Raw genomic sequence first — 21,981 nt, 5'->3', positions numbered from 1 at the left:
TATATTACGGTATATTACATAACATTAATAATTATATTATACATATTATAACATTATCTTGCTTTTTTCTATGGGTTTCGTAACCTTTCTCTATTTTATCTCCTTCCTGACAGAAATATGTTCCCTCCCAATATGGTGGAGGCCTGCTTCAAACAGGTACGAGATCCATGATAACCTCTAAACATTATATATGTGGCGCATTAATGGCCGATAATCACTGTTTATATATACTATTTCTATATACTACATTTACTATATTTATTGTTGGAAATTGAGCGATTATCCGCATATTGCATAATGGCGGCCATATTGGTTGTCACCTAGACGCAGACCTAACACACCAATGTAAAGGGTTCTGACATAGTTTGCGTACACAGCTCCTGTGCAGAGCTATGTGTCTTCCTAATGGCTCCACTTAAACAATGGAGAAAAGCACAGAGAACAATAAATAATCTTTGACTGACCACGATCGTGTCACACATTGTGTTTTGGTCACTTTAAATGCACGATGGCTTCAGTACCGCAACAAGAGATTATACAAGAACCATGTTCAGAAAGCAAACTGAGCAGACACAAGACAAACATAGCAATGTTCAGCCCTCATCGCGAACACTGGGGCAGATGATTGGAAACGGCCTATTATAAAACCAATATGTCGCCCATAGCAGCCAATCACAGCACAGATTCCATGCTATCAGAGCTATTTAAAAAATTAAAGCTGTGCTGTGATTGGTTGCTATGGGCAACATGGTCAAATTTCCATTTAGATAGTGTTGATACACAAGGGCCACTGTCTCCCAGGACACAGTCTCACGTCCTGCATCATGGAGGCCTCCTGACACATGGCCCATGGGGGTCTATCTCTTCTCTAGCTCTTCTTCCAGACCCTGCTCTAGGGCCCCTCTTGGCACTACCACCCCTCCTTCCCATGGGCTCAATTTTGGTTAAAGGCTTGCCACCATTGGCGGTACGTTTTCTACAACCTAAGCACAGAAGGGCTCACTTTTTTACTAGGTGACCAAAGTCTTGATCTCTCAGAGTCTCTTCTCTCCATTTCCCAGGTTGCACCATGAGCTACCTGGACCCCGTCAGTCTGCCATATCTACTTTGTGACGGTCGCCCAGAGGTCCTTCCTCCATCAATAGCAACACACACATCATAACCATAAAGCACAATGGACCATCTTCCTTCACAACCTGCAAAAAAAAATCCCGTAAATACGTCATAAGAGAAGATACAGGTGCTTCTCACAAAATTAGAATATCATCAAAAAAGTTAATTTATTTCAGTTCGTCAATACAAAAAGTCAAACTCATATATTCTATAGAGTCATTACACACATAGTGATCTATTTCACTTGTTTATTTCTGTTAATGTTGATGATTATGGCTTACAGCCAATGAAAACCCAAAAGTCAATATCAGTAAATTAGAATACTTTATAACACCAGCTTGAAAAATTATTTTAAATCCAAAATGTCATCCTATTGAAATGTATGTTCAGTAAATGCCCTCAATACTTGGTGGGGGCTTCTTTTGTATCAATTACTGCATCAGTGCGGCGTGGCATGGAGGTGATCAGCCTGTGGCACTGCTGAGGGGTTATGGAAGCCCAGGTTGCTTTGATCACAGCCTTCAGCTCATCTGCATTGTTGGGTCTGGTGTCTCTCATCTTCCTCTTGATCTTGATAAAACACAGTGGACCTACACCAGCAGATGACATGGCTCCTGTTATGAACAGGTGATTCAGAACCACAATGGACCTAGTGGTTAAGAGCACACAAAGTGACCTGATAGTTACTAACATAGGACGAGCTCTGAGACGTGGGAACTCTGCTGACCGCAATCCCTAATCCTATCACACACACTAGAGGCAGCCGTGGATTGCGCCTAACGCTCCCTATGTAACTCGGCACAGCCTGAAAAACTAGCTAGCCCTGAAGATAGAAAAATAAGCCTACCTTGCCTCAAAGAAATTCCCCAAAGGAAAAGGCAGCCCCCCACATATAATGACTGTGAGTTAAGATGAAAATACAAACACAGAGATGAAATAGATTTTAGCAAATTGAGGCCCGACTTACTGAATAGACCGAGGATAGGAAAGATAGCTTTGCGGTCAACACAAAAACCTACAAACAACCACGCAGAGGGGCAAAAAGACCCTCCGCTCCCTCTGCGTCTCAGAGCTTCCAGCAAGCAAGAAAAACCAATATAGCAAGCTGGACAGAAAATATAGCAAACAAAAGTAACACAAGCAAAACTTAGCTTATGCAGGGCAGACAGGCCACAAGAACGATCCAGGAGAAAGCAAGACCAATACTGGAACATTGACTGGAGGCCAGGAACAAAGAACTAGGTGGAGTTAAATAGAGCAGCACCTAACGACTTAACCTCGTCACCTGAGGAAGGAAACTCAGAAGCCGCAGCCCCACTCACATCCACCAGAGGAAGCTCATAGACAGAACCAGCCGAAGTACCACTCATGACCACAGGAGGGAGCTTGACCACAGAATTCACAACAGGCTCCTGAAACCATCACTGATTGTGGAGACTTCACACTAGACCTCCAGCAGCTTGGATTGTGGCCTCTCCACACTTCATCCAGACTCTGTGACCTTGATTTCCAAATAAAATGCAAAATTTACTTTCATCTGAAAACAACACCTTGTACCACTGAGCAACAGTCCGGTTCTTTTCCTCCTTGGCCCAGGAAAGACTCTTCTGGCATTGTCTATTGGTCATGAGTGGCCGGACACAAGGAATGCGACACTTGTAGCCCATGTCCTGGATACGTCTGTGTGTGGTGGCTTTTGAAGCCATGACTCCAGCTAATTTTTGAATGTCCTTTTCTTAACAATCCTTTCAAGGCTGCGGTTATCCCGGTTGCTTGTGCATATTTTCTACCACACTTTTTCCTTCCACTCCACTTTCCATTAATATGCTTGGATACAGCACTGTGTGAACAGCCGGCTTCTTTAGCCATGACCTTTTGTGGCTAACCCCCATTGTGGAGTGTGTCAATGACTGCCTTTTGGACATCTGTTAAGTCAGCAGTCTTCCCCATGATTGTGGAGCTACTGAAACAGACTAAGGAACCTTTATAAATGCTTAGGAAGCCTTTGCACAAGTTTTTGTTAATTATTCTAATTTACGGAGATAATGAGGTGTTCATTGGCTGTAAGCCATAATCATCAACATTAACTGACATAAACACTTGAAATAGATCACTCTCTCTGTAATGACTCTATATAATGAGTTTCACTTTTCGTATTGAAGAACTGAAACAAATTAACTGTTTAATAATATTCTAATTTTGTGAGAAGCACCTGTATACCGTATACACGGATGTACATGGCGCAGATAAATAGACTTGAGTACTCTCCACAGTCTTAGAGAAACATACAACAAAATCAGCAGCAAATGTTGTTTTTTTTTTTTTTCAGCTTAACAAAAATTATCAGGTTCAGACTACACAAGGTTTGTAGTCTGTAACTATGGAGACATATAGGTCTGCATATGTGCCATGGACCCAAAACAGTAGTTATTTTTTGCTTCATTTTTTTTTTTTCATTTTACATATATTGGAACAGCAGTTCTGATTTATGACTATAATTCACAAGATTAGCAATCACTCTTATTTTTATTACTTTTTTTATATGAATAAACTTTACATTTTTTTTTTTTACTTAGTTCAAGACGAACTATGAGAAGAAACAGTTCAAGATTTATGTGCCTCAAAATGAAACCTTGTTGGCATCAGTCATGAACAATGTATCGGAGGCCATGGAGTCATTAACCAAATTTCGGGAGGAGATGGTGCCCGTTCCAGGGGCGGTGAATGGAGTTAATGCGCTGGGACTTGTGGTGTTCTCGATGTGCTTTGGTCTGGTGATTGGAAACATGAAAGAACAAGGCAAAGCCTTAAAGGATTTCTTTGACAGCCTCAATGAGGCCATTATGAGATTGGTTGCGGTGATTATGTGGTGAGTATCCAAGTATTACGTGAGGCTACTTAGACATAGGAGAGACGCGTGCGCGGGTATAAGGTGGCGCACAAGGTGCAGTTTCTTTATGAGCAGTCCTATGGCATTCTCTCTTACGGTAGATTTGTATATGCATTTGCTGCAGAATTTGGGATCATATTCCCCTCCGAAAGTCTTGAACAATTCACATTGCAATACATATGAGTGGGATTTTCAAAATCAAACAAAAACTCTGCAGATTTAAAGGGCATGTCCCGTTTCAACTAATTTTAGCCTTCAGGCTATAAAATAATAAACTGAGCTTTTCTTACCCTCCTCGGGTTGAGAGCTGCCTCTCAATGCTGCTCCGGTCTTTGTTAGTCAACTTCAGCGCTGTAACCAATCACTGATCCCATGAAAAACTATGCAATGTGTAAATTCAGCTTTAGGATTACGAGTATCTTGGACATTTAAGCCTCACCCCCAAAGTCTACTCAGGAATGCCCCCAAAATTCCCCAAAACGGCCACAGAACACTCAATTTTGGTGAGGCAGATAATGCCTTTTACCTTTTCTGAAGTTCAGATTTCCAAGAAGTTTTTAAAACTAATCCTTTTTTATTGAATACTCCATACATGGTAAATCTTCCCCGACATCAAAGCGATGGCCTACACTCCCAGAAGAATGGGTGTCTCTCTTGAAACATCACAGAAAGCATCGCTTATGAATTATGATAGGTTTCATCCATAGAGGGGTTAGGTAAAGAAAAAGGTATAGAGTAGACATAGTCTAAAAAAGGGGATATAGATTTTTGGCATGAGTGTCCTGCTGGAAGGGCTTGCCTAAAAGTTGAATGTATATCATGACATCATGCTAGATCGTGTCGTTGACGTATAATGAATTTGTTTCCAGGTATGCCCCCATAGGAATCCTCTTTTTGATTGCTGGGAAGATTGCAGAGATGGAAGACATGGGGGTGGTCGGAGGGCAGCTTGGCATGTACACCATCACTGTGATTATAGGGCTTCTTATCCACGCCATCGTCGTCCTTCCTCTGCTTTACTTCCTTGTTACTCGTAAAAACCCTTGGGTGTTCATCGGAGGATTGCTGCAAGCCTTGATCACAGCCCTGGGAACTTCCTCAAGGTAAGCACTCATCCAAACATAATTGTCATCTTCTTATACTCCTCTTCTCCTCATATCAAAGGGCCATAAAAGTATATGGTGCAAGCAGAACCCCATCAAAGCCCCATATCTTCATATCTTCCCATGTGCATAGTGAAACAAAACAAGGATCAACAGTGGCCCCCTTTCACTTAGTTGGCCAGAAAGTTGAGAGAAAGAGGCAGGAGGGATCATATAAATGGTCATTCCCAGCATTAAAAGTTATCACCAATTTACAGGATAACTTTCAGATTGGTGGCAGTCCAGCTGCAAGGATCCCCACTAGTGATAAGTGAGTGTGTTCGTTACTCGGGTATTCCTAGCATGCTCGGGTGGTCTTCGAGTATTTTGGGCATGCTCGTAGATTTTGTTTGGTTCTCTGCAGCTGCATAATTTGCGGCTGCAAGACAGCCTGAATAGATGTGGGGATTCCCTAACAAACAGGCAATCCCTGCATGTGTTCAGGCTGTCTAGCAGTCGCAAATCATGCAGCTGCGGAGACACAAACATAATCAACGAGCACGCCCAAAATACTCGGAAAACACCCAAGTATGCTCAGAAAACCCGAGTAACGAGCACACTCGCTCATCGCTAATCCTCACCCATTTTCAGAACGGACCCTAACATTCCACGCATGCACACCACCGCTCCATGCTGTAGACCACCAAAAACGGCATTTGGCAATCTCCCGCAGTATCATAGAGCGTGAATGGAGCATTGAAGGGCTTGCGAGGTCAACTCTCCATTCCGAAGGAACCCGTTATTGGGATCAGTAGGGTTCTGGCTGCTAGAATTAGGAATTAGTAAGTTAGGTGATGGCCCCTGAAGCCAGTTTCCTACACAAGATGAGAGCCACCTGTCCTGCTGGGCCTAATAATGGTGTCATAATTTGTGTGGTTATATATGATGCAAAGGTAGGAGTCACATCCAGGTCCTGGTGTCTGAAGGGGACCAAAGAATCCTCCGCCAGCTATGAAGACACCAGTACTATAAATGTGACAAGGTAGATGGGGAACATTGTACAGATTCTGCACTGGGGTCCAGGGGCTTCAAGAGAGTGTCCTCAGTACCACGATGAGCTGTGTGGTTCTGATCCGCATCCTCCGGTGCCTAAAGCCTACGGATAAAAAGTCTAAACCAAGTAGCGGAGCTTAGGCTACTCTATCACTGGCGAGGAAGCAGACTGTAGCAGAAGAAACCTGAACCATTTTCCTCCCTATTATCATTGTTGTTCCGTTCACATCTACTGTTTTTTGTTGTTGTTTTTTGCAGCTCTGCAACTTTACCGATTACATTCAAGTGTCTGGAAGAAAATAATAAAGTGGATAAGAGGGTGACCCGATTTGTGCTACCAGTAGGAGCTACAATCAATATGGACGGCACCGCCCTCTATGAAGCCCTGGCTGCTATTTTCATTGCTCAAGTCAACAATTATGACCTTAATTTTGGACAGATTATTACAATAAGGTAACTGATTCCATTCTTAGAACAGCCGACGCTGCTCCAGAGCTCCATTTACAATTCTGCAGACTTCAGAGCAGAAATCTTCTCGCATTCTCTTCAAACGTGCCAAATGTAATTGATAACCCGATTTTTACCCATTAAGTACAGCCAGGCTTTATTATACCCGCGCCCAAGGATGTCCTCTATGACACGAAAGCGGCTTATTTCAGATCTTTCTCTTTTGAGAAGTGCAGAATTGTGCTGCTTATGTAAGAATTGCAAATACATTGCAGAACTTAACTACAGTTGATCAAATGTGAACTTTTCAACAGTTTTCACGCTACACCCATAAATATATATGAATTTTATTGGGTTTTTATGTGACACCAACACAAAGTAGCGCGTATTTGTGAAGTGTAAAAGAAATGACACAAGGTTTTCTAAATATTTTAAAAATATAAATCTGAAAATGATGATGTACATTTGTTTTCAGCCCCCTGTAGTCTGATATCCCTTAATAAAATCCTGAGTTACCGATTGCCTCCAGAAATCACATAATTAGTACATTGAGTACACCTGTGTGTCATTTCTTCTCAGTATAACTACAGCTGTTCTGTGAAGGCCTCAGAGGTTTGTGTGAGAACATTAGGGATCAAACACCATCATGAAAATGAAGGAGCCCACCAGACAGGTCAGGGATAAAGTTGTGGAGAATAGTATAGCAGGGTTAGGTTATAAAAAAAAAATAGCCCAAGCTCTGAACATCTCACAGAGCACTGTTCAATCCATTATCCAAATATGGAAGGAGTATGGCACAACTGCAAATCTACCAAGACATGGCCGTCCACCTAACCTGACATTATAAGCAAGGAGAGCACTAAATAGAGAAGCAGCTGAGAGGACCATAGTCACTGGAGGAGATGCAGAGATCCACAGCTCAGGGGGGAGAATCTGACCACTGGAGAACTATTAGTCCACAACATACTCCACAAAACTCGGCTGCAAGGAAGAGTGACAGGAAGAAAGACATTTTTAAATGAAGCTATAATAAGTGGAGATGGGCTAAACCGAACACTAAAGTTCAGCATCTGTATCGAACATCTATTGTTCGGGCACAGATACCAAATACGGACTTCACCAGGAAGTCCGTGATATTGTTTGGGTTCGGCCCCCTGAATACCCAGTGTTTCTCACGCTGTTATGTGGTCATGTGCATGACAGAGTTGCAAGCACTGCCTCTGATTGGCGGTAAAATCATTACCGGTGGTCAGACAGCCGCGGTTCCCATGCTGTCAAATATGAGTGTGAGCCCACAGCTGCCATCATATTTTTACCTCCGGTCACTGGTGTCGGCTGATGGGACTACTGCTCTCATCAGCCGACGCCTGCTCCCACTAACAACAGCGAGAGCAGGTGGCGGCTGATGGGAGCATTCATTAGCCGGCACCTGAGATCTAAATAAATAATTTAAAAAAACAGCATGGAACCCCTCTATTTTTGATAACCAACCTTGCTAAAGCTGACAGCTGAGGGTTGCAGCACGTAGCTGTCAGTTTTGCCTGGCTGATTATCAAAAATGCAGAGGAACCCATGCCGATTCTTTTTTTATTATTTAGCTAGAGTGCAGGCAGCAGCTGATGAATACTTCCATCAGTCACTGACTACTCTCGCTGTTATTAGCAGCAGCAAGCGTTGGCTGATGGGAGCAATAGTCCCATCAGCTGACGCTAGTGACTGGAAGTAAGCTTCTTACCTCCGATCATAGCTGCAGTCTCAATTGACAGCGTTGTAACTGCAGCTGTCTGACTGGCAGTAATGATTTTACCGCTCATCAGAGTCAGTTTTCGCTGCGCTGTCATGCACATGACAGAGTAGCAAACACTGGATGTTTGGGTCCGGATACTCTTTGGTACCCAACCTGGACTTTTTTAATGATTTGGCAGAACCCGCCAGACCAGAACATCCAGGGATCCGTCCATCCCTAATAATAAGTCCCATTTGCAATTTGCAAAAAGCCATGTTGGGGACACAGCGAGCATGTGGAAGAAGGTTCTCTGGTCAGATGAGACCAAAGGAGGACTTCTTGGGCTAAATGTAAAACTCTATGTGTGGCGCACAACTGACGTAGAACATCACCCTGAAAATACCATCCCCACCATCAAACATGGTGGTGGCGACATCCTGCTGTGGGGAGGTCTTTCTTCAACAGGGACAGGGAAGCTGGTCAGAATTGATGGGAAGGTGGATGGAGCAAAATACAAGGCAATCCTGGTGGAAAATCTGTTAGAGTCTTGAGACTAGGGCATAGATTCACCTTCCAGCAGGACAACCACATTAAACAGCCTGCTAAAGCTACAATAGCGGGTTAAGGTCAGAGTATATCCATGTGCATGAATGGCCCAGTCACAGTCCAGACGTAAATCCCATTGAGAATCAGTGGCACCACTTTAAAATTGCTGTTCACAGACGCCTCCATCCAATCTCTCTGAGCAAGAGTGAGTGTGCAAAGAAAAATGGGCAAAAATGTCACCTCTAGATGTGCAAAACTGGAAGAGACAGACCCCAAAAGACTGCAGCAGTGATTGCAGTGAAAGGTACAAAGTATTGGGGGGCTGAATACAACTGCATGTCACAATTTTCAGATTTAGATTTTTAAAGTAATCAGAAAACCCCGTATTATTTCCTTTCCACTTCACAAATACTTGCTACTTTGTGTTGTTATCACATAAAAGCCTAATAAAATAAATTTAGGTTTGTGAGTACAACGTGAGAAAATATGGAAAAGGCACTGTATAATGAGTGTATATGAACTATTTTTGGAATTTCTGACAATGTTCTCAGTATGAAATATACGGTAACTTGTTCTTTATTGGTAGTATCACAGCCACAGCTGCAAGTATTGGAGCCGCTGGGATCCCACAAGCCGGTCTTGTCACCATGGTTATTGTGCTGACATCGGTGGGATTGCCAACAGAAGACATTACATTGATCATTGCAGTTGATTGGTTTTTGTAAGTATTTACCCAAATTTTATTTGCATGACAAGTTTGATCGTTTTGTCATCTTGGAAGGTTACAATTAGTTCTTATCAAGCCTCTGAGATATATATTGAATATTTGATCTAGGTTCTCCTTTACCATGCCCACTTCTGATCTCCTACAAAACAAGTAATACTAACCCTAGAGCTGAAGTTCATTTAATAACCACTTCATACTTCTCAAATGCATCTAAATAAATTAAAAAATGGAGCAATTTTACAAATATGTTGCTACTTTTAAAAATCTCCTACTACTGGGTGTCTACTGCTCCATACAGACCTATGTATTTCCATAGTAACAGACTACAAACAATCTGTGTAGTCTGATTCTGCAGTCATAGAAGCTTCCATCTCAGTCTTACAGCTCACTTCTACATTTCTTAGGTTATCAAGAAAAGAAGGAGGTGGTGGAAGTGAAGTATTATATAGCTATAGACTATACAGGAATTGTTTGTAGTCGGTTAGCATGGCGAATTATAGATGTGCTTATGAGCTGTAGACACCCAACGGATGAATATTATCAATAATAATAATAATAATAATTTTTATTTATATAGCGCCAACATATTCCGCAGCGCTTTACAAATTATAGAGGGGACTTGTACAGACAATAGACATTACAGCATAACAGAAATCACAGTTCAAAACAGATACCAGGAGGAATGAGGGCCCTGCTGCTCGCAAGCTTACAAACTATGGGGAAAAGGGGAGACACAAGAGGTGGATGGTAACAATTGCTTTAGTTATTCGGACCAGCGATAGTGTAAGGCTCAGGTGTTCATGTAAAGCTGCATGAACCAGTTACCTGCCTAAGTATGTAGCAGTACAGACACAGAGGGCTATTAACTGCATAAAGTGTATGAGAACATGATGCGAGGAACCTTTTTTTTTTTTTTTTTATTATAAATAGGCCACACAGGGATCGTTAGGTTAATGCATTGAGGCGGTAGGCCAGTCTGAACAAATGAGTTTTTAGGGCACGCTTAAAACTGTGGGGATTGGGGATTAATCGTATTAACCTAGGTAGCGCATTCCAAAGAATCGGCGCAGCACGTGTAAAGTCTTGGAGACGGGAATGGAAGGTTCTGATTATTGAGGATGCTAACCTGAGGTCATTAGCGGAGCGGAGGGCACGGGTAGGGTGGTAGACTGATACCAGGGAGGAGATGTAGGGTGGTGCTAAGCCATGGAGTGCTTTGTGGATGAGGGTAGTAGTTTTGTACTGGATTCTGGAGTGGATGGGTAGCCAGTGTAATGACTGGCACAGGGTAGAGGCATCGGTGTAACGGTTGGTGAGGAATATGATCCTGGCTGCAGCATTCAGGACAGATTGGAGCGGGGAGAGTTTTGCAAGAGGGAGGCCGATTAGTAGAGAGTTACAATAGTCCAGACGAGAATGAATAAGTGAAACAGTCAGAGTTTTTGCAGAGTCGAAAGTAAGAAAAGGGCGAATTCTAGAAATGCTTTTGAGATGCAGGTAAGAAGAGCGAGCCAGTGATCGGATGTAGGGGGTGAATGAAAGGTCAGAATCAAGGATGACCCCAAGGCAGCGGGCATGTTGCTTTGGAGTAATGGTGGAACCGCATACGGAGATGGCAATGTCTGGCAAAGGTAGGTTAGTAGAGGGAGAGAACACGAGGAGTTCAGTTTTTGACAGGTTTAGTTTCAGATAGAGGGAGGACATGATGTTAGAGACAGCGGTAAGACAATCACTGGTGTTTTCTAAAAAGGTCGGTGTGATATCAGGAGAAGAAGTGTATAATTGGGTGTCGTCAGCATAGAGATGGTACTGGAAACCAAATCTACTGATTGTTTGTCCAATAGGGGCAGTATACAACGAGAAGAGTAGGGGGCCTAGGACTGATCCTTGAGGAACCCCAACAGTAAGGGGAAGGTGAGAGGAGGAGGAACCAGCAAAACATACAGTGAAGGATCGGTCAGAGAGATAGGAGGAGAACCAGGAGAGAACGGTGTCCTTAAGGCCGATGGAGCGGAGCATAGTGAGGAGGAGCTGATGATCCACAGTGTCGAATGCTGCAGAGAGATCCAAGAGAATTAGCATGGAGTAGTGACCATTAGATTTAGCTGTTAGTAGGTCATTAGAGACTTTAGTGAGGGCAGTTTCAGTAGAGTGTAAAGAGCGGAAGCCAGATTGAAGAGGGTCGAGAAGAGAGTTATCTGAGAGATAGCGGGTAAGACGGGAGTGGACCAGGCGTTCGAGGAGTTTAGAGATGAAGGGAAGATTAGAGACAGGTCTGTAATTAGCGGCACAGTTTTGATCGAGGGATGGTTTTTTAAGTAATGGATGTATGATGGCATGCTTAAATGAGGAGGGAAAAATACCGGAAGTGAGGGAAAGGTTGAATATTTTTGTTAGGTGAGAGGTGACAGCCGGGGAAAGGGACTGGAGGAGATGTGATGGAATGGGGTCACTGGTGCAAGTGGTCGGGCGAGAAGATGCAAGGAGCCTGCTTACTTCTTCTTCTGTAACTGCTTCAAAGTCAGAGAGTGAACTAGATGCAGTGGGGGAGAGAGGACAGTGCATGGTATGAAGAGATTGGGAGATGATTTCCTGTCGAATGTGGTCAATTTTTTCTTTGAAGTAATTGGCCAGATCGTCAGCACGGAGATCCGTGGTTGGGGCCTGCTCTCTTGGGTTGAGTAGGGACTGGAACGTGTCAAAGAGACGTTTAGCGTTATTGGACAGGGAGGTGATGAGGGTGTTGAAGTAGGTTTGTTTGGAGAGGTGAAGGGCAGAATTGTATGTCTTTAGCATGAACTTATAATGGATGAAATCTTCGGATAGATTAGATTTTCTCCACAGACGTTCTGCGCACCTGGAGCACCGCTGCAGGAAACGTGTTTGCAGCGTGTGCCACGGTTGTTGCCGTCTGTGCCGAGTTGTTTTATGTATAGGAGGAGCAGCTTCATCCAGAGCACTTTGCAGGGTTTCATTGTAATGCTTCAATGCAGAATCAGGACATGAGATGGAGGAGATAGGGGCCAATGAGGACTGCAAGTTCTTCATAAGTTTCTGGGTGTTAATGGCCTGTATGTTTCTATAAGTGTGGAAAGTGGGGGTGACCTGAGCAGGATGGCAGTTCTTGATAGAGAATGAAAGAAGGTTGTGGTCAGAGAGCGGGAGAGGGGAGTTTGTGAAATCATCCACTGAGCAAAGTCGGGAGAAAACCAAGTCAAGGGAGTTTCCATCTTCATGTGTTGGAGAGTTAGTATGCTGCGAGAGGCCAAAAGAGGAGGATAGAGATAAAAGGTCAGAAGCAGATGGGGAGAGGGGAGAGGCAATGGGGATGTTGAAATCACCCATGATAAGGGTGGGGGTGTCACAGGAGAGAAAGTGTGGAAGCCAGGTGGCAAAGTGATCCAGTAACTGATGAGAGGGGCCGGGAGGACGATACACCACCGCCACTCGCATGGAGAAGGGGACGTAGAGTCTGACCACATGGACCTCAAAGGAAGGGAAGACAAGTGAGGGTACTTGGGGGATAACTTGGAAAGTACATTTGGGTGAAAGGAGCAGGCCAACGCCTCCACCTGCTCTGTTGTCTGATCTTGGGGTATGAGAAAAGTGTAGTCCACCATATGAAAGAGCAGCAGCAGCAGTGGTGTCTGACTGCTGGATCCAGGTTTCAGTAAGAGCCAGGAGATTAAGAGAATTAGAAAGGAAGAAGTCATGAATGAAGGAGAGTTTATTACACACAGAGCGAGAATTCCAAAGGGCACAATTGAAAGAGACAGCAGGCATGCAGGGAATATTAATAAGGTTAGAGGGGTTTCTGGGTGTAGCAATTGGGAGGTTTGACTGGCTATAACATGGGGGGCCGGGGTTTGGAGATATGTCTCCAGCGACTAGGAGAAGGAGGATCGAAAGAGTGAGCAGATGGTTAAGTGATTTGTGAGAGCGTCTCTTGTGTTGGATGGTGGGACTGAAGGCTCAATGAAGACCACAGATCAGCCAAGTGGTCGATGGAAGGGGAAGAGGTGTTGGGATCAGTGGAAGGTCACCTCAAGGCCAAAACAATTCTCAGCCTCTTATAGAGCTCCTATTCCTCTGCTTAGACATAGATGTAACCCAAATCCTAAGTACTGAGTGGGTTTGTCTTTCATGGTCTACATCTTTAATTACAGGGACCGGCTTCGTACCACCACAAACGTGCTTGGGGACTCACTTGGTGCTGGAATAGTGGAGCATCTGTCCAGACATGAGCTGAAAAAGGGTGATGCCGAAATGGGCAACTCCGTGATTGAAGAAAATGAAATGAAGAAACCCTACCAGCTGATCTCCCAGGAAAATGAAACTGAAAAACCCATAGACAGTGAAACTAAAATGTAGACGCCCTCCGATCGTCTCCTGACCGGAAACACACTCATTACATTTTGTCTTAACTTTCAAACATATCGTCTGGTGCCAGTGTGACGCCAACTGTAGCCAGACAACCGTCAATCATCGGTGCCACAATACCCGTTTTTTTTATTTTTTAATAATATTTTGCCAACGTGGCTCTGACCAGTTTGTGCTAACCAGCTGATGAAAATACCATGCTTGTACAAGAGTTTTATTTTAATAATATGGGGGTTTTATATATCTTTTTATGACTTGGGAACCAAGGTTGTAGCAATCGGGGGTACAGCGGAAACAATCAGCCCCAAGTCCTGCCTCATAACCAGACACAAGTATTGTAAATGGCATATAACAGATGGAGGGCTTCTTGAAGATTTTGTATTGGAGTCCCTCTACTGTGTCCTAAAGGGTGGGACTTCACAATAATTGGTAATAATTAAAAGATTACCCTTTAGTAAGGGTTTGCTTATCATCAAGGCTGTTCATACAACTTCTATAGGAGCAAATGGGTAGGGGGGGTCCTATGTAAGTTTTCATCAACACATAGAGGGATGTTGAAAAGAGTTGTCCTTCACGGGCTTTGCACCTTAGAAAAAAAGGGGTATAAAACTAGATCCTTTTGTTCAGGGAGAACATATAGTCAGCTGAGTGACCTTAAATAGAGAGCATGTGATGGTCAAAGCATGGTAGGGCCCCCCCATGCTAAATTTTGATATTGGTCACTGCTATCTAAAACCATTGTTTTCCCCAAGAATGGTTAAATTGATATCTAGATTTGTGCTACCTAAATTAGAGCCATCCCTTAAAGTTACCCCCGAGTACTTATTAAACAGGGCACCTAAGATATTCTAATTTACCCAAGGAGAAAAAAAAAGTGTTAGAGGACCAAATTTTTTTAAGTTAACATTTACAATTTTGGGTCCACATCAATCATCCACAGGGGAGAGCGCCATTCTCTCTGGGGGATCCATCACGCCCCTACATTGCATTGATTTCAGTTGGTGCTCTGTAATACTTAATTTCTCCTGTGGGGGCACTGTAAGAGAATTGAACACTTGCTGGGGGCTCCAGCATTCGAACATACTGTGATCAGTTTATTATTAACAGATTCCTCCAATTGAAAGGGATTTCCAATGTAGACACCCCCTTTAAATATAGGCTACTCTTAGTTATACCATTATTATGAATTCTACAATAAAAAAGGGATATAGTATTTTTATTAAAATTGATTTCCCATCTCATATATGTGCCTGCGGTTCGCCGAACATTAAAGTAGATCATTATGATAAAATGGTTATTTTATGAAGGGTTTTGCTGGAATTTTTTGATAATTTTTCTTCGATATACTTGAAGGCTTCAGACTTGTCTCCCTTCGTCTTACAGAGTATAATAACATTTGGTGGCAGGTATGCCTTTTGCTCTTTTTTTAATTTTATTTACAATCTATTGATGCTGCTCTCGAGTCAAAAGTATCTTAGAGTGTGTTCACCTTTTTAAAAAAAATGATCATAGCCGATCAAATTTATCTCTATGGGACTCAAACGTTGCCGCAATTCATTGCCAGGGAACATATCAGACCCCACTTGAAATGTCTATCGGGCCATAATTGGAAAGTGAAAAGTAAAAAGTATTTTTTTTTATTTCCTCTAATTGACTCAGTCATATTCCATCTTAGTGGTGATTTTGGTGGTGTTAATGAATTTAGACCCATGAACACAAATTGCAGTGCCCTATATGATGGCACATATAGTCCCGTAGATCCAGGGGAGATTGTCTCCAAAATGCTTGTAGATTATGTATGAATCCTTGATAGAATTACATTATGGGTCCATGTAGATAATAGTCTCTGTTGACCAGACTGTTGAAAGGGCCTTCACTACCTTGTAGGAATGGGAAGAGGTTCTGCCTAACCTCTCTATTTTCCAAAATGGAACTTATCCAGCCAAAAAGAAAAGGATGAGTGGTCATACTTCAGGTTCCCATACACCTTAGCTAGTGGTCAGCCGACGCACCATATATATAGAGGAGTAAACTGCTGCCCGACACCTTTGGCGGTGGCTTATCTCTCAGAAACACAAAAGTATTGTGCGTTGACATTAAACAAGTAGAATATGTCATGGAAGAATATTAGGCAGCTGCAGAAGCAGGGATCCGAATGTCAGAGATTGAGAAGGCAATGATGGCTTACTATCATCTCTGCCTTCCCAATTCAGATAGATGATCAACCAGTCCTTCCAAAATCTAGTGAAAAACAACTTCTCAGCTCACCACACTGGATGTTTAACCACGAGAGTACGGGAAGGTTCACACGGATCGGGTCGGAGCAGACACACCTACAGGAATCAGCAAGTTGGAAAGAGATCCAGCATTTATGAAGTTCCAGGTAAATATATATGAAACTTAAAATTTAATAGGTTATTTAAAAACTCCAAGGTATTCACTCTGGCAAAAAAATAGATAAGTACAGATAATTAGATGGACCCACACGTTTCGGCTGTATGCCTTATTTATGATCTCAAGACTCAACAACATGAGTAAGGCGTCCAGTCGAAGTGCGTAGGTCCGTCTAGTTATCTCTACTGATCAATTTTTTGAAGTTTTTAAATAACCTATTAAATGTTAAGTTTTATATTTATTTACCCAGAACTTCATACACACTGGATCTTTTTCCTACTCGCCGATTCCAAAATCTAGCGTTTGGAGGCCCTAAGAGCCATCATCAAGGCTAAGTGGAGAAAGCGATGCCTCCTCTCCTACATATAGGTCAGATAGGGTCTTGGTCCCAAAGGTGGAAAAATTTCTCTTGGCAAGGAGCGACCACTAACCTTAAGTTGGCTCCATAGAGAAAAACATTTATGTCCTTCATGTGCAATTTTGACTTACCAATCGCACATGTGATCGAATGTGTTATTATGAAAGACCAGTGCCTTGAGAAAATGTGTCTTAGGATTACAAATTTAATGACTAAGAGTTTTTTTTTTAATTTTTTTCTGTAGGGTTCATGCCCTTGGCAATTGAGAGTATCTCCATAATACGCCATACAGCATGCCCTATTTTTCTCTCTTAGATTGAGGCCAAGCCTTTGTGAATAACACATGGGCACAATATTGACCAATCGCAGCCCATGGGACCTGTGCATGAGCCCTTAAATCCAATGCCCTTTGGGTTTTTAAGTAAGACACAATATGTTTGAGCATTTCTGTCCATCATGATAGAGTTAATTAACATAAGTTTCAATGTGATATAAATACTCACCAGACATTGAACCCAAATGTATCTCAGCCGCTGTTCTTTAAAGGTTATGTAATTTCCGTTCTGTATATATATATTGTGTAAAAGAAAAAGCGATCTTTTTTTTTTTAAGTGCAGAGTATGTACTATCCTGAGAAATATCTACGTTCGCTGGAAAGTTTTAACTGGGTACTTTTTAAAAAAAGATCTACAGGCATTACACAAGTCAGAGATATACAGTACAATATAAATGCTATATTTTGCTAATATGAATAGAGAAATACAGATCTTGTGAAATGTAAGTAGAGATATTTTTTATAATAGATACAAAAAAATTCTATGTACAAAACTTAACTTTAGAGAGTAACTGTGCGTGTTGTTTTTGAACTTTATGAACATTTTGATAAAATTCTAATGTTGAAAATTGTCGTTTATTTGTTAATTTTTTTTTTAAATCATTTGTCATGTAACTAACTGTTTTCATGAATCAGGTACGATAGAAGTTTCTTTCCACATGTCCTTTACTGGTTCTGTTTTCATGTACCCAGTGTGGATTGAAGAATTGTACTTTGTAGGTGTATTTTCAATAAAAAAAAATAGATTCTAAAAGAAATCATTCTACTCGTTTGCACATTGTTTTTGGATGCTTTTATTTTAAAAATCAAGCCAAATCTAAAAAATTCATTTTTTAGAATTGATAGAGAATCGAAATTGAATTTGAAAAAGCATATGAAATACATAAAAAACTGTAACCTACAAGATAAGGATTCTGACATGTAGGAGAGAGAATAAGAAGTGAAAAAAATTAAGAATTAGTAAAAAAAAACTATAAAAAAATATAAATTAGGTTGTGTGGTGGAATAACATGAGAATATAAACTGTTAAAATGTGGTAACTAAGTTTGGATAAAAGCAAAAACAGAAATCATAACATGTAAACATTAGAAATTAAAAAATATTTGAAAAAGGAGCAAAAAATATATATTTTAAAAATGAATATCCATAGCCAAGTTGTCATCTAATAATGTTGCTAAGCGTACATGCAACTCCAAGCATGATGTGAGATCAAACCTAATCTCAGACTTCTAAATTAATTTAGACTTCATACCAGACCCCTAGATAAATTCAGAACAGACCCTTAAATTAATCATAGTCCAGACCAATCTTCTAAATTATTTTGGACCTCAGATCAGACTCTTAAATTAATTTAGACACCGGACCCAACACCAAATTAATCAGACCACAAACCAGACCCCTTAATAATTTCCAACACCAGCCCAGGCCCCTCTATTTAGTCTTATTTTCATCATTTTAGGGCATTAATGCTCACAAGTTGTGAGGCTAGCTGATGATTGGACCATTTGACAGGCCCATATGGACATGCACATAAGCCAAAATCCTTCTGGGAAAGCATCTAGTGAACAATAAAGATCAAGATAGAGCTTTTTGATAAAGCACATCATCCTACTGTTTACCAAAAATGGAATAAGGCCTACAAAAAAGTACACAATACCTACAGTCAAATATGGTGGAGGTTCCAAGATGTTTTGGGGTGGTGTTGCTGGCTCTTGCACTCTGGCACTGGGTGCCTTGACTGGGTGAAAGGGATCATGAAATCTGAAGAATGCCAAATGATTTTAGGTCGCAATACAGTGCGCAGTGTCAGAAAGCTGGGTTTGCGACCTATGTCTTGGGTCTTCCAACAGGACAATGACCTCAAACGTACTTCAAGAAGCCCCCCCAGAAATAGATGGAAACAAAGCAATGAAAAGTTCAGCAATGAGTCCGGATCTAAATTCCATTGATCTCCTGAGGAGAGGGGAGAAGGCGCCTTCATATATGAGAGACCTGAAGCAGTTTGCAATAGAAGAGTGGTCCAAAATTCCACCTTAGAGGTGTAAGAAACTTGTTGATGGTTATAAGAAGCGATTGATTGCAGTTATTTATTCAAAGGGTGTGCAGCTCAATCTTTTACGTAAGAGGGTGTCAACAATTTTGTACTGCCCATTTTGAGGTTTAGTGTGAAATTATGTACAATTTGTGTAATTGTAATAATTCAGTGAATTGTGCATTGCAGTGAGCATAAGTGTTTATATAAATTTAGATTCATTAAAGGAGTCTGTCATTATTTCAAACAAAGGACTTTATTCTAGGTGTTAGTTTGTTAAAAAAAAAGTATGAGGTTAGTAATGGGGACGTCTTGTAGACGCCTCTCCATTACTAACCTATGGGCTTGATGTCACCTGACAATGCAAAGATGACATCAACCCCAATACTATCACCCCACTTTCTACCGCACCAGGGGGAAGAGTGATGCTAATTGCCAGAATTGGTGAATCTTATGGATGCAACATTTCTGGGGTGGCTGTGAGCTGATGTTGTTAGTCTGTGAGGGGGCCAATATCCATGACATCTTGCTAGGCTATTAATATCAACCCACAGCTGTCTGCCTAGCCTTTGCTGGTAATTATAGGGGAACCCTACGTCTTTTTTTGGGGTCCCACATATTAATAACCAGTAAAAGCTAAGTATACAGCTGTGAGCTGATGTTAATAGCCTGGAAAGCTCCATAGGTATTACCCCATTACCAGGCTATAAACATCTGGCCCCACCTGTCCACTTTCCCTCTGCTGGTTAATAAAATTTCAGGGGAGCCCACTCAAACTTTTTCAGAAATGAATTTGTTTAGTAATAAAATACATGTACAGTAAGCTACACAGACAAGGCACTGATTCTATATCTCAAAGCGAAGATATGCTCTCAAGTGGAAGTTTATTAATAGTGGATGCAAGAAGAAGCGACTGGTCAATTTTGACGTTTCGGCTAAAGCATAGCCTTGGTCACAAAGTCGCTAGAGTGCGGAGTCCATCTCAGTTTCAGGGTCGTGCAGGTGTAGCACTGATATAAGGTAACGGCCCTGTGGAAGGCTTGGGTTCAGGGCTGAGCAATGTCTCTTTGCAAGAATGATTAAATGGGTAAAGATCAAGGTCCTGTGCCAAAGGCCTGTGGGTATGTTTAGCAGCAAAAGCACTTTTATAAGTGGTGTGCCAGGAAATTCACGAGTAGGGGTATTTACTTGATGTTCCTTAGGGTGACGCACCCAAGTATAAAGCAGTCCATGTAAGTAGTGTTGGTTTGGAGCTGACGCAGCCGTGTCAGATTAGGAGTAAGAGCTGATGCTCCTAGTGGTCCCTTTATGTGGGCAGCGGTCGGCGCTGTAAGGCGATCAGTGTTGCTGGAGACACAGCCGTGAGCTCACTTCCCCTCCACTCCGGGCACAGCGGAGACACGGGAGTGTCAGCACCGGCCCTCCCTGGGAAGTCCCAGCACCAGCGCTATCACCTATTTAGACACGGCTGTGTCTCCAGCAACGCTGATCGCCTTACAGCGCCGACCGCTGCCCACATAAAGGGACCACTAGGAGCATCAGCTCTTACTCCTAATCTGACACGGCTGCGTCAGCTCCAAACCAACACTACTTACATGGACTGCTTTATACTTGGGTGCGTCACCCTAAGGAACATCAAGTAAATACCCCTACTCGTGAATTTCCTGGCACACCACTTATAAAAGTGCTTTTGCCGCTAAACATACCCACAGGCCTTTGGCACAGGACCTTGATCTTTACCCATTTAATCATTCTTGCAAAGAGACATTGCTCAGCCCTGAACCCAAGCCTTCCACAGGGCCGTTACCTTATATCAGTGCTACACCTGCACGACCCTGAAACTGAGACGGACTCCGCACTCTAGTGACTTTGTGACCATGGCTATGCTTTAGCCGAAACATCAAAATTGACCAGTCGCTTCTTCTTGCATCCACTATTAATAAACTTCCACTTGAGAGCATATCTTCGCTTTGAACGTGTGCAGTGATCTTTATATACAGTGACTTCGGAACTTTCAGTTCCCTTCACTAGCACCGTCACCTCTACTCCAGTCGAGTGCTAGCCATCACTACCTTTGGATTCTATATCTCAGGCACATATTTATATTTACCGTATATACTCGTGTATAAGTCAACCCCAGAATAAGCTGAGGCACCTAAGTTTGCTACGAAAATGCGGGAAAACATATTGACTTGAGTATAAGCTGGGTATGCATTGTCTCCTCATCCCTGTCCTTGTATGCATGGCTCCCCATCCCTGTCCATGTATGCAGGTCTCCCCATTCCTGTCCTTGTATGCAGGTCTCCCCAACCCTGTCCTTGTATGCGTGGCTCATCGTCCTTGTATGCATGGCTCCTTATGCCATCCTTGTATGCATGGCTCCTTATCCCCTATCCTTGTATGCATGGCTCCTATAAAAAAGCATCCTTCTTACCTTCCCTGCGTGCCCTCATTGCATCTCGTTCCAGTGACAGCAGCTCTTCCGGGCCGAGCGATCACGTGTCCCCGCTCATTAAGGTAATGAATAGTGATGAGCGAATACACTCATTACTCGAGATTTCTCGAGCATGCTCAGTCCTCTGAGTAATTTTTAGTGCTCGGAGTTTTAGTTTTTCTTGCTGCAGCTGAATGATTTACATCTGATAGCCAGCATAAGTACATGTGGGGGTTGCCTGGTTGCTAGGGAATCCCCACATGTACTTATGCTGGCTAACAGATGTAAATCATTCAGCTGCGGCAAGAAAAACTAAAACTTCGAGCACTAATAAATACTTGGAGGACCCCAGAGCATGCTCGAGAAATCTCGAGTAATGAGTATATTCGCTCATCACTAGTAATGAATATTCACTCCACTCCTATGGGAGTGGAGAGGGGTGAATATTCATTACCTTAATGAGCG

The 21,981-nt window shown here is 42.3% G+C and overlaps 1 protein-coding gene across 1 annotated transcript in view; it reads left to right on the top strand.

Annotated features, from left to right (window-relative positions):
* SLC1A3 (solute carrier family 1 member 3) overlaps window positions 1–17,808 on the top strand; it is a 105,514-nt gene extending 87,706 nt beyond the window's left edge. The window contains exons 5-10 of the mRNA XM_069745948.1: window positions 114–156; window positions 3,690–3,982; window positions 4,873–5,106; window positions 6,397–6,591; window positions 9,444–9,578; window positions 13,751–17,808. Coding sequence (XP_069602049.1) covers window positions 114–156; window positions 3,690–3,982; window positions 4,873–5,106; window positions 6,397–6,591; window positions 9,444–9,578; window positions 13,751–13,955 — 1,105 coding nt within the window. The 3' untranslated portion in view covers window positions 13,956–17,808. The remainder of the gene's footprint in view (window positions 1–113; window positions 157–3,689; window positions 3,983–4,872; window positions 5,107–6,396; window positions 6,592–9,443; window positions 9,579–13,750) is intronic.
* Window positions 17,809–21,981: the final 4,173 nt, after the last annotated feature.

The sequence above is a fragment of the Ranitomeya imitator genome, chromosome 1 (genome assembly GCF_032444005.1).
Source record: "Ranitomeya imitator isolate aRanImi1 chromosome 1, aRanImi1.pri, whole genome shotgun sequence".
Classification (NCBI taxonomy): Eukaryota; Metazoa; Chordata; class Amphibia; order Anura; family Dendrobatidae; genus Ranitomeya; species Ranitomeya imitator.
The sequence above is the reverse complement of the archived record's forward strand: the minus strand, read 5'-3'. Positions and strand labels throughout refer to the sequence as shown.